Source organism: Sinocyclocheilus rhinocerous, unplaced genomic scaffold (genome assembly GCF_001515625.1).
Source record: "Sinocyclocheilus rhinocerous isolate Xijiao unplaced genomic scaffold, SAMN03320098_v1.1 scaffold36, whole genome shotgun sequence".
NCBI lineage: Eukaryota > Metazoa > Chordata > Actinopteri > Cypriniformes > Cyprinidae > Sinocyclocheilus > Sinocyclocheilus rhinocerous.
This window is the reverse complement of record NW_015664459.1, coordinates 773,066-788,992: the sequence shown is the minus strand read 5'-3', so window position 1 is coordinate 788,992 and position 15,927 is coordinate 773,066. Positions and strand designations below refer to the sequence as shown.

At 41.4% G+C, this 15,927-nt stretch overlaps 2 protein-coding genes across 2 annotated transcripts in view; both read right to left on the bottom strand.

Annotated features, from left to right (window-relative positions):
- unm_hu7910 (un-named hu7910) overlaps window positions 1–2,823 on the bottom strand; it is a 64,354-nt gene extending 61,531 nt beyond the window's left edge. The window contains exon 1 of the mRNA XM_016540852.1: window positions 2,620–2,823. Coding sequence (XP_016396338.1) covers window positions 2,620–2,806 — 187 coding nt within the window. The 5' untranslated portion in view covers window positions 2,807–2,823. The remainder of the gene's footprint in view (window positions 1–2,619) is intronic.
- A 3,011-nt stretch (window positions 2,824–5,834) lies between these two features.
- The window catches only part of LOC107730132 (syntenin-1-like), an 18,960-nt gene continuing 8,867 nt past the window's right edge, over window positions 5,835–15,927 (bottom strand). Inside the window, exons 3-5 of the mRNA XM_016540865.1 lie at window positions 6,480–6,651; window positions 6,260–6,351; window positions 5,835–6,118 (exon numbers count right to left, since the gene is read on the bottom strand). Of these exons, the coding sequence (XP_016396351.1) occupies window positions 6,064–6,118; window positions 6,260–6,351; window positions 6,480–6,651 (319 nt within the window). The 3' untranslated portion in view covers window positions 5,835–6,063. The remainder of the gene's footprint in view (window positions 6,119–6,259; window positions 6,352–6,479; window positions 6,652–15,927) is intronic.

The window sequence follows — 15,927 nt, the reverse complement described above, 5'->3', positions numbered from 1 at the left end:
GTACAGGGACAACGCACAACAACAGTGTTGTGCCAGAGTTAGCTATAAAGCTAATTTGCATCTGCAGTCCCTGGGCAGGATGTTGTTACAAAATTACAAAATTCAGTTACAAACTATACAATACATACAACACATATAATATCACTCCATTAAATTAAAAAGTCAAGTCAATTAGCACATATTTGATTTTCCTTAAGCCATACTTTAAGCGTAGTTTTAAAAATACACTTTGTGTACCATTATGGAGAGTATCACGACGCATGCGCGAACTTCCGCTTCATATAAACAATGCATGCACGTGCTGACGCATGTCCGTGTTGACATAAGCAGCGGCGCAATGCGCATGCGTTGTTTACATGAATCGGAAGTGCGCGCATACGTCGTGATACTCTCCAAAATGGAGGCAAGCCACAGCAGACTGGATGAGGAGGAGAAGAACTGTTGAACAAAGTTGTTATTTTTGTTTTCTTTGCGCACAAAAAGCATTCTTGTAGCTTCGTAAAATTACGGTTGAACTACTGATGTCACATGGACTACTTTACTGATGTCCTTACTACGTTTCTGGACCTTGATCGTGGTAGTACCCTTGCTGTCTATGGGAGGGTCAAAGAGCTCTCGGAATGTATCAAAAATATCTTAATTTGTGTTCTGAAGATAAACGAAGGTCTTACGGGTTTGGAACGATTTGAGGGTTAGTAATTAATGACAGAATTTTCATTTTTGGGTAAACTATCCCTTTAAATATTATCAAACAACTGGGGGAAGCTTTTGAAAATAAGAGTGAGAAGCTGTTTCCTTCCTTTAATGAGTCTTTTATTTGTAGACTCATTCTCTAGTTTAATCTATGGGATAATGCTGCATATATTTGTCTATGGCACATTATTGCACTATACAGTATTTTGTCATTTTTGTTTCTATCGTTAGATGTGTCCTTATTTCTTGTATTATGATGCTATCGAAGATACTGTGTTTCGTTTCTCCCTGAAGCCACTGGCAGATGTTTTTATAGACAATATTCAACTGGAGACTACTCAAAAGTTGTATGAATCTATTCAAAGAAGGTTAGAAGCTGTATTAAATTCAAACTGTGCTAAAACACCTTAATAATGACATATTGCCTGTTTAACAGGTGTTCACGTTATTTTGTCCAACCCCTGTGCATTTATGTGAAATTAATTCTTGAATGAGGAAAAAATGCAGAGTGGGACTTGATTTTGTTCATTCGGACTGTTGTCATTTGCCTCTGAGTGGGAGAGACTTGTGAAGAAAGAAGACCGAAACCTTCAAGCGATTCACTATGGAGTTGTGGTTAGAGAAAAACATGACAATGGAAGAAAACAGTGACTATTTAAAACAGCTATTTAAAACTTAATGTCATGGACATTTTATTGTACTTTACCTATTTCATTTCAAACAACTTTATTGTCATTATTGTGTTTTTGTCTAGTGGCATTACATTTGCCTAAACGTTTAGGCCCATTGTGCCTGACACACTCAGTATGTACAGCTCTCTCCTACTGATGATGTTGATCTGAAGTAGGTGTGTTAGATAAGAGACACACAAAATGTGCAGAGCGATGGGGCACCGGGACCGCAATTGAAAACCAGAAGCTGTTTTAGAAGCTATGTTTTATTTAAACAATGCTAGATGGCTGAAACGGCATCTTGTTTAAATGCCTGCAGTTTCATTAATGGCACAATTTCATTATTTTATGAAATGTTTTCACTTTTGCTTAAATTTTTTTTTTTACTTTTGCTTACTTTTTTTTCCTGTTGATCATATTATTATTATTATTTTAGGCCTACGTCATTCCTTCCAATCTAATGAAAATTTCATTCAAATCAAAATAAGGTTTTTCAGTCCAAATGAGTCAACAATGTGACACTAAAGGACTTTTTGGTTGCATGTAAACATAGTTAATGAACACGTACTGACAATAAATATACTTTTCCTTTTTTTCATGATAAATCAATCGGAGTCCAAGATACGTAAAACCCATTAGGAGCTTTGATTCCTCCTACTTGCCCTGTCCGCTTGGAGCCTGTTAGACTTCAACTCTGTCAGGATCTTTAAATCGGTAAAAATCACTGCAGAACATTTTAAACTCGTTATTAATAATGCATATGTCTAACTAACAAAATTTGCCACAAGGTTTTTTTTTTTTTTTTTTTTTAAAGGCCATGGTAAGATCGTATGGATATGTAATAAAGTAGTACAACAGAAGTACTTTGAAGTAACGTAAATGCCATGGTAGTGAATGATTACCACATTAAAGTATGGTACATATATTAAGTACCAATCAAATGCCATCGCTCTACTATAATGCTGTCACAGTTTCTGGTAAGAGAACTGCAATTCCGATAAGTTATACACAGTATCAGAAAGGGTGTGTATACTGCTTTCATCTTTGCAACCTTTGTCATTAAACATCCACCCCATTCTGTACGAAAAACATTCTCTCACTACTGCGCGGATGACACACTGAAATTGCTTGATCAAATGTAACACCTGAATTGTGACATTTAAATAATATTGCGTAATAAAAAGCATCTGAATCTATGTATTTGGGCCCACATGAACAATTTACTTGTATGAAACGAAATCTTAATTAACGTTACCTTTTCTGGCCTGGTTGCGAACCGTCTTCTTCTGCTTCATGATAACAGAGGGAAAAAGTTTGAAGAGGCTTGATAATGACTGGTTAATCTCACGATTTAAAAGTTCTGCATCTCTAATTGTGACTTGTGCAGAAGGCTCGTCTTCCTCTTCTTCGGGTCTAATAGCAGATTGGTGTCGTAAGCACATACCGCCACCTACTGTACATTGGGTTCTTCTTCTTCCGTGGGTTTAATGACGAGTTGCATTGGGCTCTTATCATCATGAAAATACTTTATGGGCGCTTCTCAAACGGAAGGCTGCATCTTATGAGGACGCATCAAGGCTAGAGTCATGCTCAGCATTAACGCTTGAATGAGACAGTCTAGTAAGTGTGGATGGATATGAAACAGAAATACCATTAAAATTATAATTTGAAGAATACTTATTAAAAATCTTAATATTAACTAGCCTTACAACCGAACAGTACAGACAACCGTATGTGGTTTCTCAGTGGTTTACATTTATGCACAGTTTAGCAGAATGATTAACTTACAACAACAACAACAACAACAACAAAAAGAAAACAATGCTTTATTTTCCAAAACCATTTTTTTTTTGTCTAAGGTTTGCAAGAAGGTTGCTCTTCAGGAGCAAGGTTGAAGATCCCTAGTGTAATGAATGCCTGATGAAACACTAGGGTCAGTTGTGGAAATTCCACTCGCCCAGTAGGAGTCAGTGCTGTATTTTTAGTGTCTTATGTTCATTTGTCATGTAGCTACGTGTGATATTATGCCTTGGCTTGCAACCTTTAAAATGTGGTTTGCTTTTATGTATTGAACACTAATTTAAATATATGACCAAGGCAGCATTATCTAGCTGGCTATTTTATATTTTGTCAGAATTGCAAGATGTTTCATGAAGACAGTTAAGACAGATTTTATAAGCATCAACAAACAAGTATTGCTTTTGACTGTATGCCACTGTTTAGCTATAAAATTATGAATTTATAACTGTCTTTGGAGTTATATTAAAACAGTAGAATTTATAATGACTATTACTATTATAATTACTATAGCAATTAAAAAAATCTAATTATTTTATAAATGTAACAATAGAATTATCTTATATTATTATTATTATTATTTATTTATTTATTTTTTACACTTATGGACAGAAAAATATGTTGCTAAAAATAAAATGCATAATTTTTTTTGGAACCAGTGAAAATAATAGATTTTTCAGTTGTAATTCACAGCCTGACACTGTCTAAAGAGGCTTTAGATGAACATGTAATAGCAAGATAGCAAAACAATGTGCTGCAAAGGTGTAGTCCTATCTGCAGAGACACCAAGAAAAAAAAAATCAAGTTTTGGTGAGGAAAGAAAACTACTGTTTTGTTTTAAGTATCAAACCACACAGGCCACACAAACATAAACAATGTAAAGAAGAACAACAAGAAGAATGCATGGGCACAAAACTGTACTGCAATTATAACTCTTAAACATAAAGTCGTCACATTATTAATCTCTGAATTCTGTACTGTTTTTATACAAAACTATATTCAGCAGTGCATAGTTTTTTTAATGGCTTTTAGAATGTAATTTTAACAGCATTATCATTATGACTGATTTACAGCATCAGCATGCTGTAATGCATGTTGATGATAATTCAGAATGCTTTTTGTGAGATATTATGTTGCGAGAAATTGAAATAAGCTTCAGGCTTAACAAAAAATATCTAAAGATGAAGGAGATGAATTAAAGGCATCACCCAACAATGAAAATTTGTCAACATTTACTCATCTGTATGTTGTTCCAAACCTTATTCTAAACCGAAGGAGATGCTAAGCAGAATATTCACACTACAGAATAAAATGAGGACATGAATGGGGACAGAGTACTTCAAGTCAAAAAAGCACTATGAATATGTCATAAAACTAAACCATATGACTTGTGTGCTGTAAGTCTTCTGAAGCTAAACAATAGCTTTGAATAAGAAAACATACTGATGCTTAAGTTGTTATTTGCTGAAAATCTCCGCTGCAGCTCCCTATTTGCATTCATGTATATATAATTATGAAGTGTGAAGACAAGTCACACCAACTTTGACATTAATGATGCCAAACTGCATAGGTCAGGGCTGTCCACACTCGGTTCTGGAGGGCCGGTGTCCTGCAGAGTTTAGCTCCAACCCTAATTAAACACACCTGAACCAGCTAATCAAGCTCTTTACTAGGCATAGAAACTTCCAGTCAGGTGTGTTGAGACAAGTTGGAGCTAAACTCTGCAGGACACCGGCCCTCCAGGACCGAGTTTGGACAGCCCTGGCATAGGTTGTTGCGTGTGTTATGATTGATCGTGATGAACCAGTTTTAATATGCAAAAGTGTGAATGACATTTGACAGCTATGGCAGAGGGGAGGATTAGTGAATTTAATCAGTGCATAATGACTTACATTCTAATGTGTTCCACACTATATTTGCCTTCATATGAGTTAGAACAGTGTTTCCCAACCGGGGTGCCGTGTAAAAAATAATTTTTTTATATTTTTTAAATTGCTAAAATGTTCAAAAAAGCATCTATTATATAATATCCATTTCTGATGTCGCCAATAATTAGAGATCCACCAAAATTTCGGCTGCCGCAAAATTACCCCACTGTAAAATTAAAAAAACACTGAGTGAGCAAAAATTTGTGAGATAGCTAGTTATAATGGTAATTAAATAATGTTTACATATGTATAAAAGCCTACATTAAAATCTGTCATATAAATTGGTCTCTTCATTAGAAATTGGCCTACTGATTGCCACCATTGATGGACAACATTTTTTAATATTATTAAAAATATCTGTATGACATTATATTCTGCAGTTCTTCCCTGTTGTACCGAATATCTATGCTTTCAAATTATGACATCGAAGTTAGAAATTCAAATATTGTGACAAAACTAATTTTGTAGGGTGCCACAAGTTTGTTAAAATTTCCAAAGGGTGCCGCGACTAAAAAAAGGTTGGGAAACACCGAGTTAGAATATAGCACAATAAGTTGAATAAATTACTTTACTTTCATGGTTTCCTTTACTTTTTAGGTTCAAAAGCATCCAACCCCACTTTCAGTGTAAGAAAAAGAGCAGTGTGAACATTTTGCATATGGCCTAACATTTTCTTTTGTGTGATACGTCAGAAAGGCATATGGGTTTGGAACAACATAAAGGTAAGTAAATGATTACAGAACTTGTCATTTTTGGGTACACTATTAATTTAAAGGAAAAACTGAAACAAATATCTCTCGTGTTATCCTTGCTTTGTCTTTCTTTGCCCGACAATAACCTCTTAAACGTACATAAACATACTTAAAATCACATGATTGTGGACACACAACTAAACTTGTGCTCCAAACAAAATGTGAGCCCTCCAAAAGCTGTGGCCAAATCATCCTCAGCTGTACAGTTTGATCCAAACGATCTCACACCTCAGGAATAGAATGGTCCATTAGTGACTTTACAATACTGCTGGACATCCTGCAGCGAGAATAATAATGTTAAGAATACATTTGTGAGACGCAATAAAAGAAGGGGAAAAAAAGATACTTTCAGTAAAGTTGCATGAATAGACTGCTGATTGACATTGGGTTTTGTCCGCCCGCGGTTTATTTTCCATACCTTTTCATCATGTGTTCAAAGATGACCACTGGCATCACAGTTACCGTGACAACTCCTCCGCTGGAATTAAGAATGTCTGTGATTTGGGAGTCCTAATCAAAGAGATGAAAAGAGAAGAAAATATCTTAAATTGAAATCAAGTGCTTTACAGGGCCATGTTGTGATTTAAGAGAGACAGCAAAAGAGAAAGAAGGAAATGCAAAATACTTATGTCATTTACCTTCAGTCCGATTATATTCTGACCATTGATCTCACAGATCTGATGATCAGTAAGGAGGCCGTTACGTGCAGCTGAGCTGTCTTTTACTATTGAGGTGATTCGACCCTTTTTAAAAAGAAAGCCGAGCTGCCTGTTCATGTCCTGGTGAAGAGTAACAAATCGCTCCAATGGCCTGCAAACAGTAATAGTATTTTCAGTGCTGGTTTATAATTGCATAATGAACATGTATTTGATAGTATACCAGGCAACATTTTTTGCATGTTTTTTTTTTTCTTTTCAATTTTCAAAATTTTGCCAGGGTGTCCTAAGCAGGCTTTCCTTTGCATTTTCTTGTATTGCATCCTTGAATCCTTTCCCATATATGTAATGGTATTTCAAAACCACCTGTCACAGAGATATGGACACAGACAGAGTGAACTCAACAGGGTTTATTGGCAGATGAGATTATACAAACACAAGTGTTGTAGTTCCTTGATAGAGGATGAAACTGGCCAGGACTGGTCGGTGGAGACCTTCCCCGGCCCATCTGCACTCTGAGGCTGAGGTTATATCTGAAAAAACTGGCCTGAAGGCCGATGGAACTCACACTTTCTCAACCCAGAAAGTGTTTGCAGAGTTTTTCCAGTACAAGAGTTACATGGTAGCAATTTTCGGAGCCTCATTCTTGGAGTAGCCAAGGATATCATCGATACAGATGATGATGATGAAGTAATGAAGATACTCCTGGAATGCCTCATTCATGAAGCCTTGGAACATGGAGGTAGAGTTGGCCAAGCCATACGTCATTATCCGATGTTCATAGTGGTCGGTGGGAGTGACAAATGCCGTCTTACACTTGTCTCCCTTGTGGATCTGAACGAGGTTGTAAGTGCTACATAGGTCCAGCTTGGTGAACACCAATACTCCTTGCAGCTGTTTCAGGATTGCCAGGACCAGGGGAAGACGATATCAGAATTTGATGGTGATGTCATTGAGGGTGCAGTAGTCAATGTATGGCCTCAAGCCAAACAGAGGAAAATGGAAGAGGCAGGGAAAGTTGAAGAGTGGATGTAACCCTGTTTGAGTTCCTTTACACACTCCTCCATGGGAGTCAGAGACTTCCTAGGATGATATCTGATGTTGAGCCCTCCAGAATCAGGAAGGTGATGGTTTCAGAGTGAAGGCATCCAATGTGCAGATTGATCAGAGCAGTGTGGTGATACAATAAAGGCAGTCTATGTACAATTTTCTGTTGTCATTTGGCCTGGGAGAGTCAGAAGGAATTCATCTCCTTAGGCTCCTCGAAAGGCTCTGGAGGGTGTGATGAGCATGCCATGGGCGGTGACTGCAGGGCTGGCAAGTTGGTGACTGCTTTGCGATGGGAGGCACAGATGAAACACAGTTGAATGAATTGCTCCAGCCCATAACATCATTGTGGGTGGTGAGATACAGCCAGAGAGAGGGCTCCAGTACCGGTTCAGAAGGTTCAGAAGTGCAGAGCATAGTCAGTTATAGAGAAATTTCCTTGACACAGACGGTACAGTTATTCAGATTGCCTGGCTGCGTGAGTAATTGGGTGACCGGGTCTGGTTTGTAGATGGTTCAACTGCAGAGTACTTCCAAAGAGCAGAGAGATGACAAACACAATTTTGTCTCAAATCATGGGAAAGCACTGTGACTGCATCTTTAACTGGAGCAAACAGTGAAGGAGAAAGTTACTGCAATCCTCTGTCACTCCCGATTAGGGCACTGGAGTGACCTGGCATAGAACTGTGGTGCAGCAAGGGAGATGGAGGTGAGGTAGATGAGAAAGTGGTCACATTTTGGCTTTAGAATGCAGTGGAGCAGCGGGAGTTTCACAAAGCTGCTGCAGAGAAAGACATTGTTGTGCACATAGTGATGATTGTCTGGTCTTCTATCATGGAGAGACGAGCGCAGACAGAGGAGTGATCTCAACAGGGTTTATTGAAAGGCATGAGAAGATACAGATGGTCGAAAAGGAGGAACACAAATCAACCAAAAACTTAACTGCCGGTAACAAAAGATGCTTTCACAAGTTTTTGAAAAGGGGCTTCTGAAATGTACCAGCTTTTTGGCGTGTTCCAATTTCCAATATTTGCAAAACAGCCTTTTTTTTTCACTTTAGAAATGTTGCTAAATGTTATATTTTTTGTAAAATTTTTGAAGTGTCAAAGTTTTGTCTGCATGACCTTTGAATATAGGGACAGAAATCTCTCAAGTTTAATTAAAAACAACTTATTCTGTGTTTTGAAGATGAATGAAAGCCTTATGGTTTTGGAGCGACATGAGGGTGAGTACTGATAAGTGAATCTTCATTTTTGAGAATCCCTTTAACGAAAGTGGTTTGTTGCAACTGCCTGATGAGCCATGACACTACAAACCTACTTCAGTGAAATACTAGCAATAAAGTTCTATTTTGTCAGAATATGAAGTTAATTGTGAATGGTTATGTCATCTAAAACAAACAAACAAATAAATAAAATCATATACAGTGTATATCTGTGTATTTTCTATAATTTTCTATTTGGATAAAAAGCCAAATTTTATTTTCTTTATTTATTAATATAAATGTTATTTCACATCCTGCCAGTGTTGTCCAACAAACAATGTGCATATTGAAGGCTATGAAAACAAATACACTAAATGTAAAAATTTAGGCTATTGCCTACATGTATATTGTGTAAAATATGTAATGTTTTTAAAAAAGTTTAAGTTAAAGTTAAAAATCACTAGATAAAAATGAAAATAAAAATAATTTTTTGTAGATTTACAAAACAGTTCCATTCTGTATGAATTATAAGCTTGTTTCCCCATGGGGACCTAAAAAATATCCCCACAAGGTCAAAATGTACTGGTATTACTATACTTATGGGGGCATTTGGTCTCCATAATGTATGGCAGCGGTTCTTAATCCTGGTCCTAGTCACCCCCCGCTCTGCACATTTTGTATGTTTCTTCTATCGCTTCAGAGGTTTTTTGTTCCATTCGACTGTAAGTGCCCTGTGAATTGGACATCACAGGATATTCCGCCATGATTCCAGTTCGAAAGGAGTGTATATGTTCCATTCAAAGGGCACTAAAGCGCACGGGACATGTCTATTATGCAAAACTCATGATTATGGTTAAATAACCCTTGACAGTTCTGTAGTAAGTTTTGTCTGTTTATGAAGATGTTTCAGGCACCGATGCAGCACAAATCCATGTTCTTAAGTAACACGCACACACACAAATATGTTAACTGGTAAGAGGAACACACATTCACTCATCTGAGCATAGTAATTATAGCATACATTTGATTTACCACATTACCAGGGGCATAGCAGCTATTTTAAATGTGGGGGAGACACAACTGTCAGGGCAACATGACCCTCATGGGCCAAACAAATTCATTATGTACATTTACTACTGAGGTGAGATAACTGCTAAAACTCCCTGTGGTAAGAGATATCTAGGACTTAATTTGTATTTTCCATCATTGAGCATTTTAATGAAATGCAGTTTATCTAACAGTAGTATTCAGGTAAAAATGCTATAACCATTCAATAATCAAATGTAAAACAGAACACTACATAGTCTTTACTGTATGAATAAAATATACATTAATCCTTATTAAAGCTACAAAAGTCATTCAGTCAAAAGCAATGAGTGACTTTCTCTTTTTCTTTTTTGTATGATTAACCCTTTAGGCGCCAGGGTTTTTTTGGAAAAATGCTGGATTTTGACATCAAGATTTCAAAAGCTTGTGGCTTGAAAGGGCTTAAAGATAGAGATCTAATGTAAATTAGAAAAATGTTGGGCATGACCGAAAGTTTATTTGGGGTGTAAATATATCTAATTTGCATATTATGACGTCATCAGGGGGCGGCCCTCCTCAATGTCATAATATTCAGGAAATAATAGATATTGAATTGATGTTTGAACTTATTTGCGTGTTTTTTTTTGTTGTCTTTTTATCCTCATTCCAAATGATCGGAAAAGAGGAAACCAACAATAAAACAGCTCACAAATCTCACAGCTTACCCGCACGCTATAGATCTGAACTGCTTCCGCATCAATGACACGATAGCTCACTTGCTTTGCTCTTTCCTCAAACACTTTGAATAGGAAGGTGACGTAATTTTGGTCTAGAATCGAAGTACTACATGTCTGCCATCTAGTGGTAGGGAATACAAATGAGATATTACACCATATTAGGAACTACAGTCTATTTGATTAAGTATGACGTCTTGTCGCAATTTTGCGACTTTGGCGCTAAGAGGGTTAACATTAACGACACCGGACATAAGGACATAATAAACCCACTACTGTCACTTTAAGACCTAATGTACTGATCCAAGATATTGATACTGAATCACAACTGTTTACGTTCACTTAAGACATAACCGACTGAATACCTGAATACTCACCCAGACTGACATTCTTTAATTTATTGTGTGTGTTTGACCATTAAAGCACAATAAGCCATGAAAAATACAACTCAGATCGGCAATCCTATGCTTTGGGAAGCTTTCAGTGTGTCAGACAGCACAAGTACCATACTGAGTTTTTTTTATTGCCTATATTGCTCAATACCTTTTATTTTCTCATTCATGAGTTTTGAATGGGCCCTGCGTTCCCCCTCTCGCGAGGAGGGATCAGGTAAGTGCTACACTTCACACCCAGACCCCGCCCTCTGCCGTCACAGGCGTGGCTGTCAAAGGCCCCGGGCCGGGTCCCTGTGTTCCACCTTGCTGCCCCACCGCGGGTACGTTGGTGGCTCCGTTGGTTCCATTGGCACGGTGGTCTCGGAAATCGCAGTCCAGCTGGCGAAGGGTGCGATAGAGCCGGACCCTCCAGCCGATATGAGGACGTGCCCAAGAAGAGCGGTGGGTTACGACCAATCTTGGACCTGCAAGTTTTGAATTACGCGCATCACAAGCTGCCGTTCAAAATGTTGACGCAGAAATGCATTTTCGAGTGCATACCTGCCCAAGACTGGTTTGCAGCGATCGACCTAAAGGACGCATACTTTCATGTCTCGATCCTCCTGTGACAAAGGCCATTCCTGCGTTTCGCCTTCAAGGGTCGGGCATATCAGTACAAGGTCCTGCCCTTCGAGCTGTCCCTGTCGCCCCTTGTCTTCAAAGTCGCGGAGGTGGCCATTGTTCCCTTGAGAGAACAGGGTGTTCGCATCTTGACGACTGGCTCATACTCGCACAGTCTCGTGATCAGTTGTGCACACACAGAGACGTGGTGCTCAGACACCTCAGCAAGTTGGGTCTTCGGGTCAAGTGGGAAAAGAGCAAACTCGTGCCAACACAGAGGATCTCTTTTCTCAGAATGGAGCTGGATTCAGTCAACCAGACAGCACGCCTTACCCAGGAACGTGCTCAGTCGGTGCTGAACTGCCTCAAGACTTTATCAGGCAGGACGGCGGTCCCACTGAAATTGTTTCAGAGGATTCTGGGGCATATGGCTGCAGCCGCTGCGGTAGTTCCGCTCGGTCTGCTCCATATGTGACCACTTCAGCACTGGCTCCATGGCCGAGTCCCGAGGTGGGCGTGGCTACGCGGCACTCACCGGGTTCAGATTACACCGGCCTGTTGCAGAACCTTTAGCCCGTGGTCGGATCCTTCATTCCTTCGGGCAGGAGTGCCCCTGGAACAGATATCCAAGCATGCGGTGGTTTTCACAGATGCCTCGGCCACCGGCTGGGGAGCCATGAATAACAGGCACGCAGTGTCAGGGGTGTGGACGGGTCCCCAACTGCGTTGGCATATCAATTGCATCGAGTTGCTGGCAGTGCACCTTGCCCTGAGCCGCCTCAGAGGGTGCCTTCGGGGCAGGGACGTACTGGTCCGCACGGATAATACTGCGACTGGTGCGTATATCAACCGGCAAGGCAGTTTACGCTCCCGTCGCATGTCGCAACTTGCCCGCCACATCCTCCTCTGGAGTCAGAAGCATCTGAGGTCCCTTTGTGCCATCCGCATCCAATCGAGCAGCACTTCCAGGTGGAGTGGAGACTCCACCCCCAGGCGGTTCAGTTGATCTTGAGACGGTTCGGAGATGCTCAGGTAGACCTGTTTGCATCTCCAGAAACCACCCACTGCCAGTTGTTCTACTCCCTAACCGAGGCAACGCTCGACATGGATGCACTGGCACACAGCTGGCCCCAGGGCCTGCGCAAATATGCGTTCCCCCCAGTGAGCCTACAAGACCTGCTCCTCATCCTCCCTGATCTTGCACAGCGTCTGTGCAAGATCAGGGAGGATGAGGAGCAGGTCTTGTTAGTGGCTCCATATTGGCCCAACAGGACCTGGTATCCGGAACTCATGCTCCTCACGACAGCCCCCCTCTGGCAGATTCCTCTGAGGAAGGATCTGCTTTCTCAGAGATGGGGCACCCTCTGGCACCCGCGTCCAGACCTGTGGAAACTCCATGTATGGTCCCTGGATGGGACACGGAGGTTCTAGGTGACCTACCCCAGAAGGTAGCGCTCACTATCACTTCAGCACAAGCACCGTCCATGAGGCGGGCCTATGCTTTGAAGTGGAACCTGTTAGTCAAATGGGGACCCCCGGAAATGTTCGATCAGTGCCGTGCTTTCCTTCTTGCAGCAATGGTTGGAGCGTAGGCTGTCCCCCTCCACCCTTAAGGTTTACATTGCTGCTATCTCCGCACACGGTGAGGAAACACGACCTGGTCGTCAGGTTCCTTAGGGGGGCCAGAAGGTTAAATCCTCCAAGGCCCCCCTCCTTACCCCCTTGGGATTTAGCATTGGTGCTAAGAGCCCTACAAACTGCTCCCTTCGAGCCTTTGGAGTCAGTCGAGTTGAAGTTTCTCTCCATGAAACCCTTACTCTTGACTGTATTGGCCTTGATTAAGAGGGTGCTGGACCTGCAGGTATTTTTGGTTGACGAATTGTGCCTTGAGTTTGGGCCGGCTGACTCCAGTGTAACACCGAGACCCCGGTCCTGCTATGTGCCCAAGGTTCCTACCACTCCCTTCAGGGACCAGGTGGTGAACCTGCAAGCGCTGCCCCTGGAGGAGGCAGACCCAGCCCTAGCTTTGCTCTGTCCTGTACGCGCACTGCGGCAGTACATGGATAGAACTCAGAGCTTTAGGTCCTCAGAGCAGCTCTTTGTCTGTTACGGAGGACAGCAGAAGGGGAAAGCTGTCTCCAAGCAGAGGATGGCCCACTGGATAGTGGATGCCATCACCTTGGCCTATGAGGCACAAGGTGTGCCCTGCCCGCTCAGGCTGCATGCTCACTCCACTAGGGTGTCGCATCGTCCTGGGCACTGGCTCGTGGTGCCTCACTAGCAGATATTTGTAGAGCTGTGGGCTGGGCGACTCCTAACACGTTTGCTAGGTCCTATAGCCTACGTGTCGAACCGGTTTCCTCCTGTGTTCTCACCTCAATCGGGTAGTGGCACTGAGAGGCCCAGTTCAGAGTCGGCTTGTGGCGTTCATAATGCCTAGTTCTTCAGAGAGCTCCCTAACCAGGCAATCCCTGTCAAGTCCTCCAACACTCCGGCGGCCGGACGTGGCGGAGCGTCCAGTGCCAGGCCTTTCATCCAATGAATTTCTGAAATCTGGTGTGAGGCTAGTGCCCACATGAGTGACCCTGTTGGGATCCCATAAGTGTATTTCCACAGTACAGTTACTAGGGCCGTGTTTCCCCTGGCAGGCTATGCTCTGCCGTCTCTAGATGATGCAGCCTGAGCCATCTCAGAGACTTCCATGTGCAATAGGACAGTTTTGGGTTACTCCACATGAGTAAATGTCACTCCACCCCCTCTGGGAGGAGGTGACTCTGCAGCGTGCCTCTTCCAAGTAGGAAGGGCACACTTTCCCAGTGTTATCCAAGTCCTACTGTTTGGGTTGCTTGAGGAACAGCAGTAGTCGACCTTCTCTGTGTAGAGCCCGTTCCTATCGTCTGACTTATAGGAAGGTTCAGGAGGCATACACAGGGCACTGGAGGGGGCAGCACCTGTGGCGCGTTGGTAGGGATTCCCAATTCGTCGGTCACCGATGTGACGTCGAGAGTGACTGACTGAAAGGGAACGTTTCAGTTACATTTGAAACCCTCGTTCCCTGAAGGAGGGAACGGAGACGTCACGTCCCTTCGCCACAGTTGCTGTACCGCCACTGAGATGCCGGGTCCCTGGCTCGGCTCCTCAGCGAAAACATGAAAGAATGCGGTGCACCTGCTGCATCTTATACCTGTGCGGGTGTGGCAGCCAGATGCGAATTCCACATGCCAATGTCCATTGGCTCGTTTAGTTACACTCGAAGTGGATTGGTCTCTCTTGCGAGATTCCCCAATCCGTCGGTCACCAACACGACATCTCCGTTCCCTCCTTCAGGGAACGAGGGTTACAAATGTAACCGAGATGTTATCTTTTGCTGTAATACTGTCAAAACCAAAAGGTTTACATATAGACTAAGTTGGTTATATCTAAAATGAAAGTAAACAGTTGAGAGAAAAATGGATACTTGCCTGTATTATTACATGAGTGCAGGTCTTAAAGGGACGGTACTAGACATGCTAACGACTCATTAAAGGGATAGTTCACCCTAAAATTTAATTTCCGTCATTATTTACTCACTCACATGTTGTCCCAAACCTGTATTAATTTCTTTCTTGTGCTGAACACAAAAGAAGATATTTTGAAAATTGTGGGTATCCAAACACATTTACTTGCCCACATTGACTTTGATAGCAGGAAAAAATTACTATGGAAGTCACTGGGGACCAGCAACTGTTTGATTACCCACATTCTTCAAAATAACATTTATGTTCAGCAGAAGAAAGAAACTCATTCAGGTTTAAAACAACTTTTGAGTGAGTAAATGATGGTATACAAATAAAACACTATGACAGCATTGACAGACAGATGACAGAATTTTTACTTTTGGGTGAAATATTCCTTTAAAGGGGTCATCGGACCCATTTTCCACAAGTTGATATTATTCATTAGGGTCTTAATGAAAAGTCTATAACATACTTTGGTTAAAATTTCTCAATGGTAGTGTAAAACAACACCCTTTTTACCTTGTCAAAACAGCTCTTTTCACAGCAAGCCGTTTCAGTGCATTTCCCTGCTAATGAGCTCTTCTATCCCTGCCCCTCTCCCTCCATGGGGGTGACCCGTGGTTCTCTGAGAGACTGTAAACTTTAGCCACACTCATCGTGAAACTTGCTAACTAGCACATTATTAGGAAAGGTGATTTGCAAAATTCATTAACTCACTTCTTCTGGAGGTGAAGCTGAATCATGAATGATTTGCGCGAACATAAACGCATTTAGGCAGATCAGGGGATGCATTCCCTTCAAAAACAAACATACTTCACTGCGTCTTCAGTGGCTCAGATGTCGGGAGTAAATGACAACTGCTATGTTCATTATTACATCCAACAACAAAACAACTCAGTCACTGAGGAGACATTCTTGTCTACAACG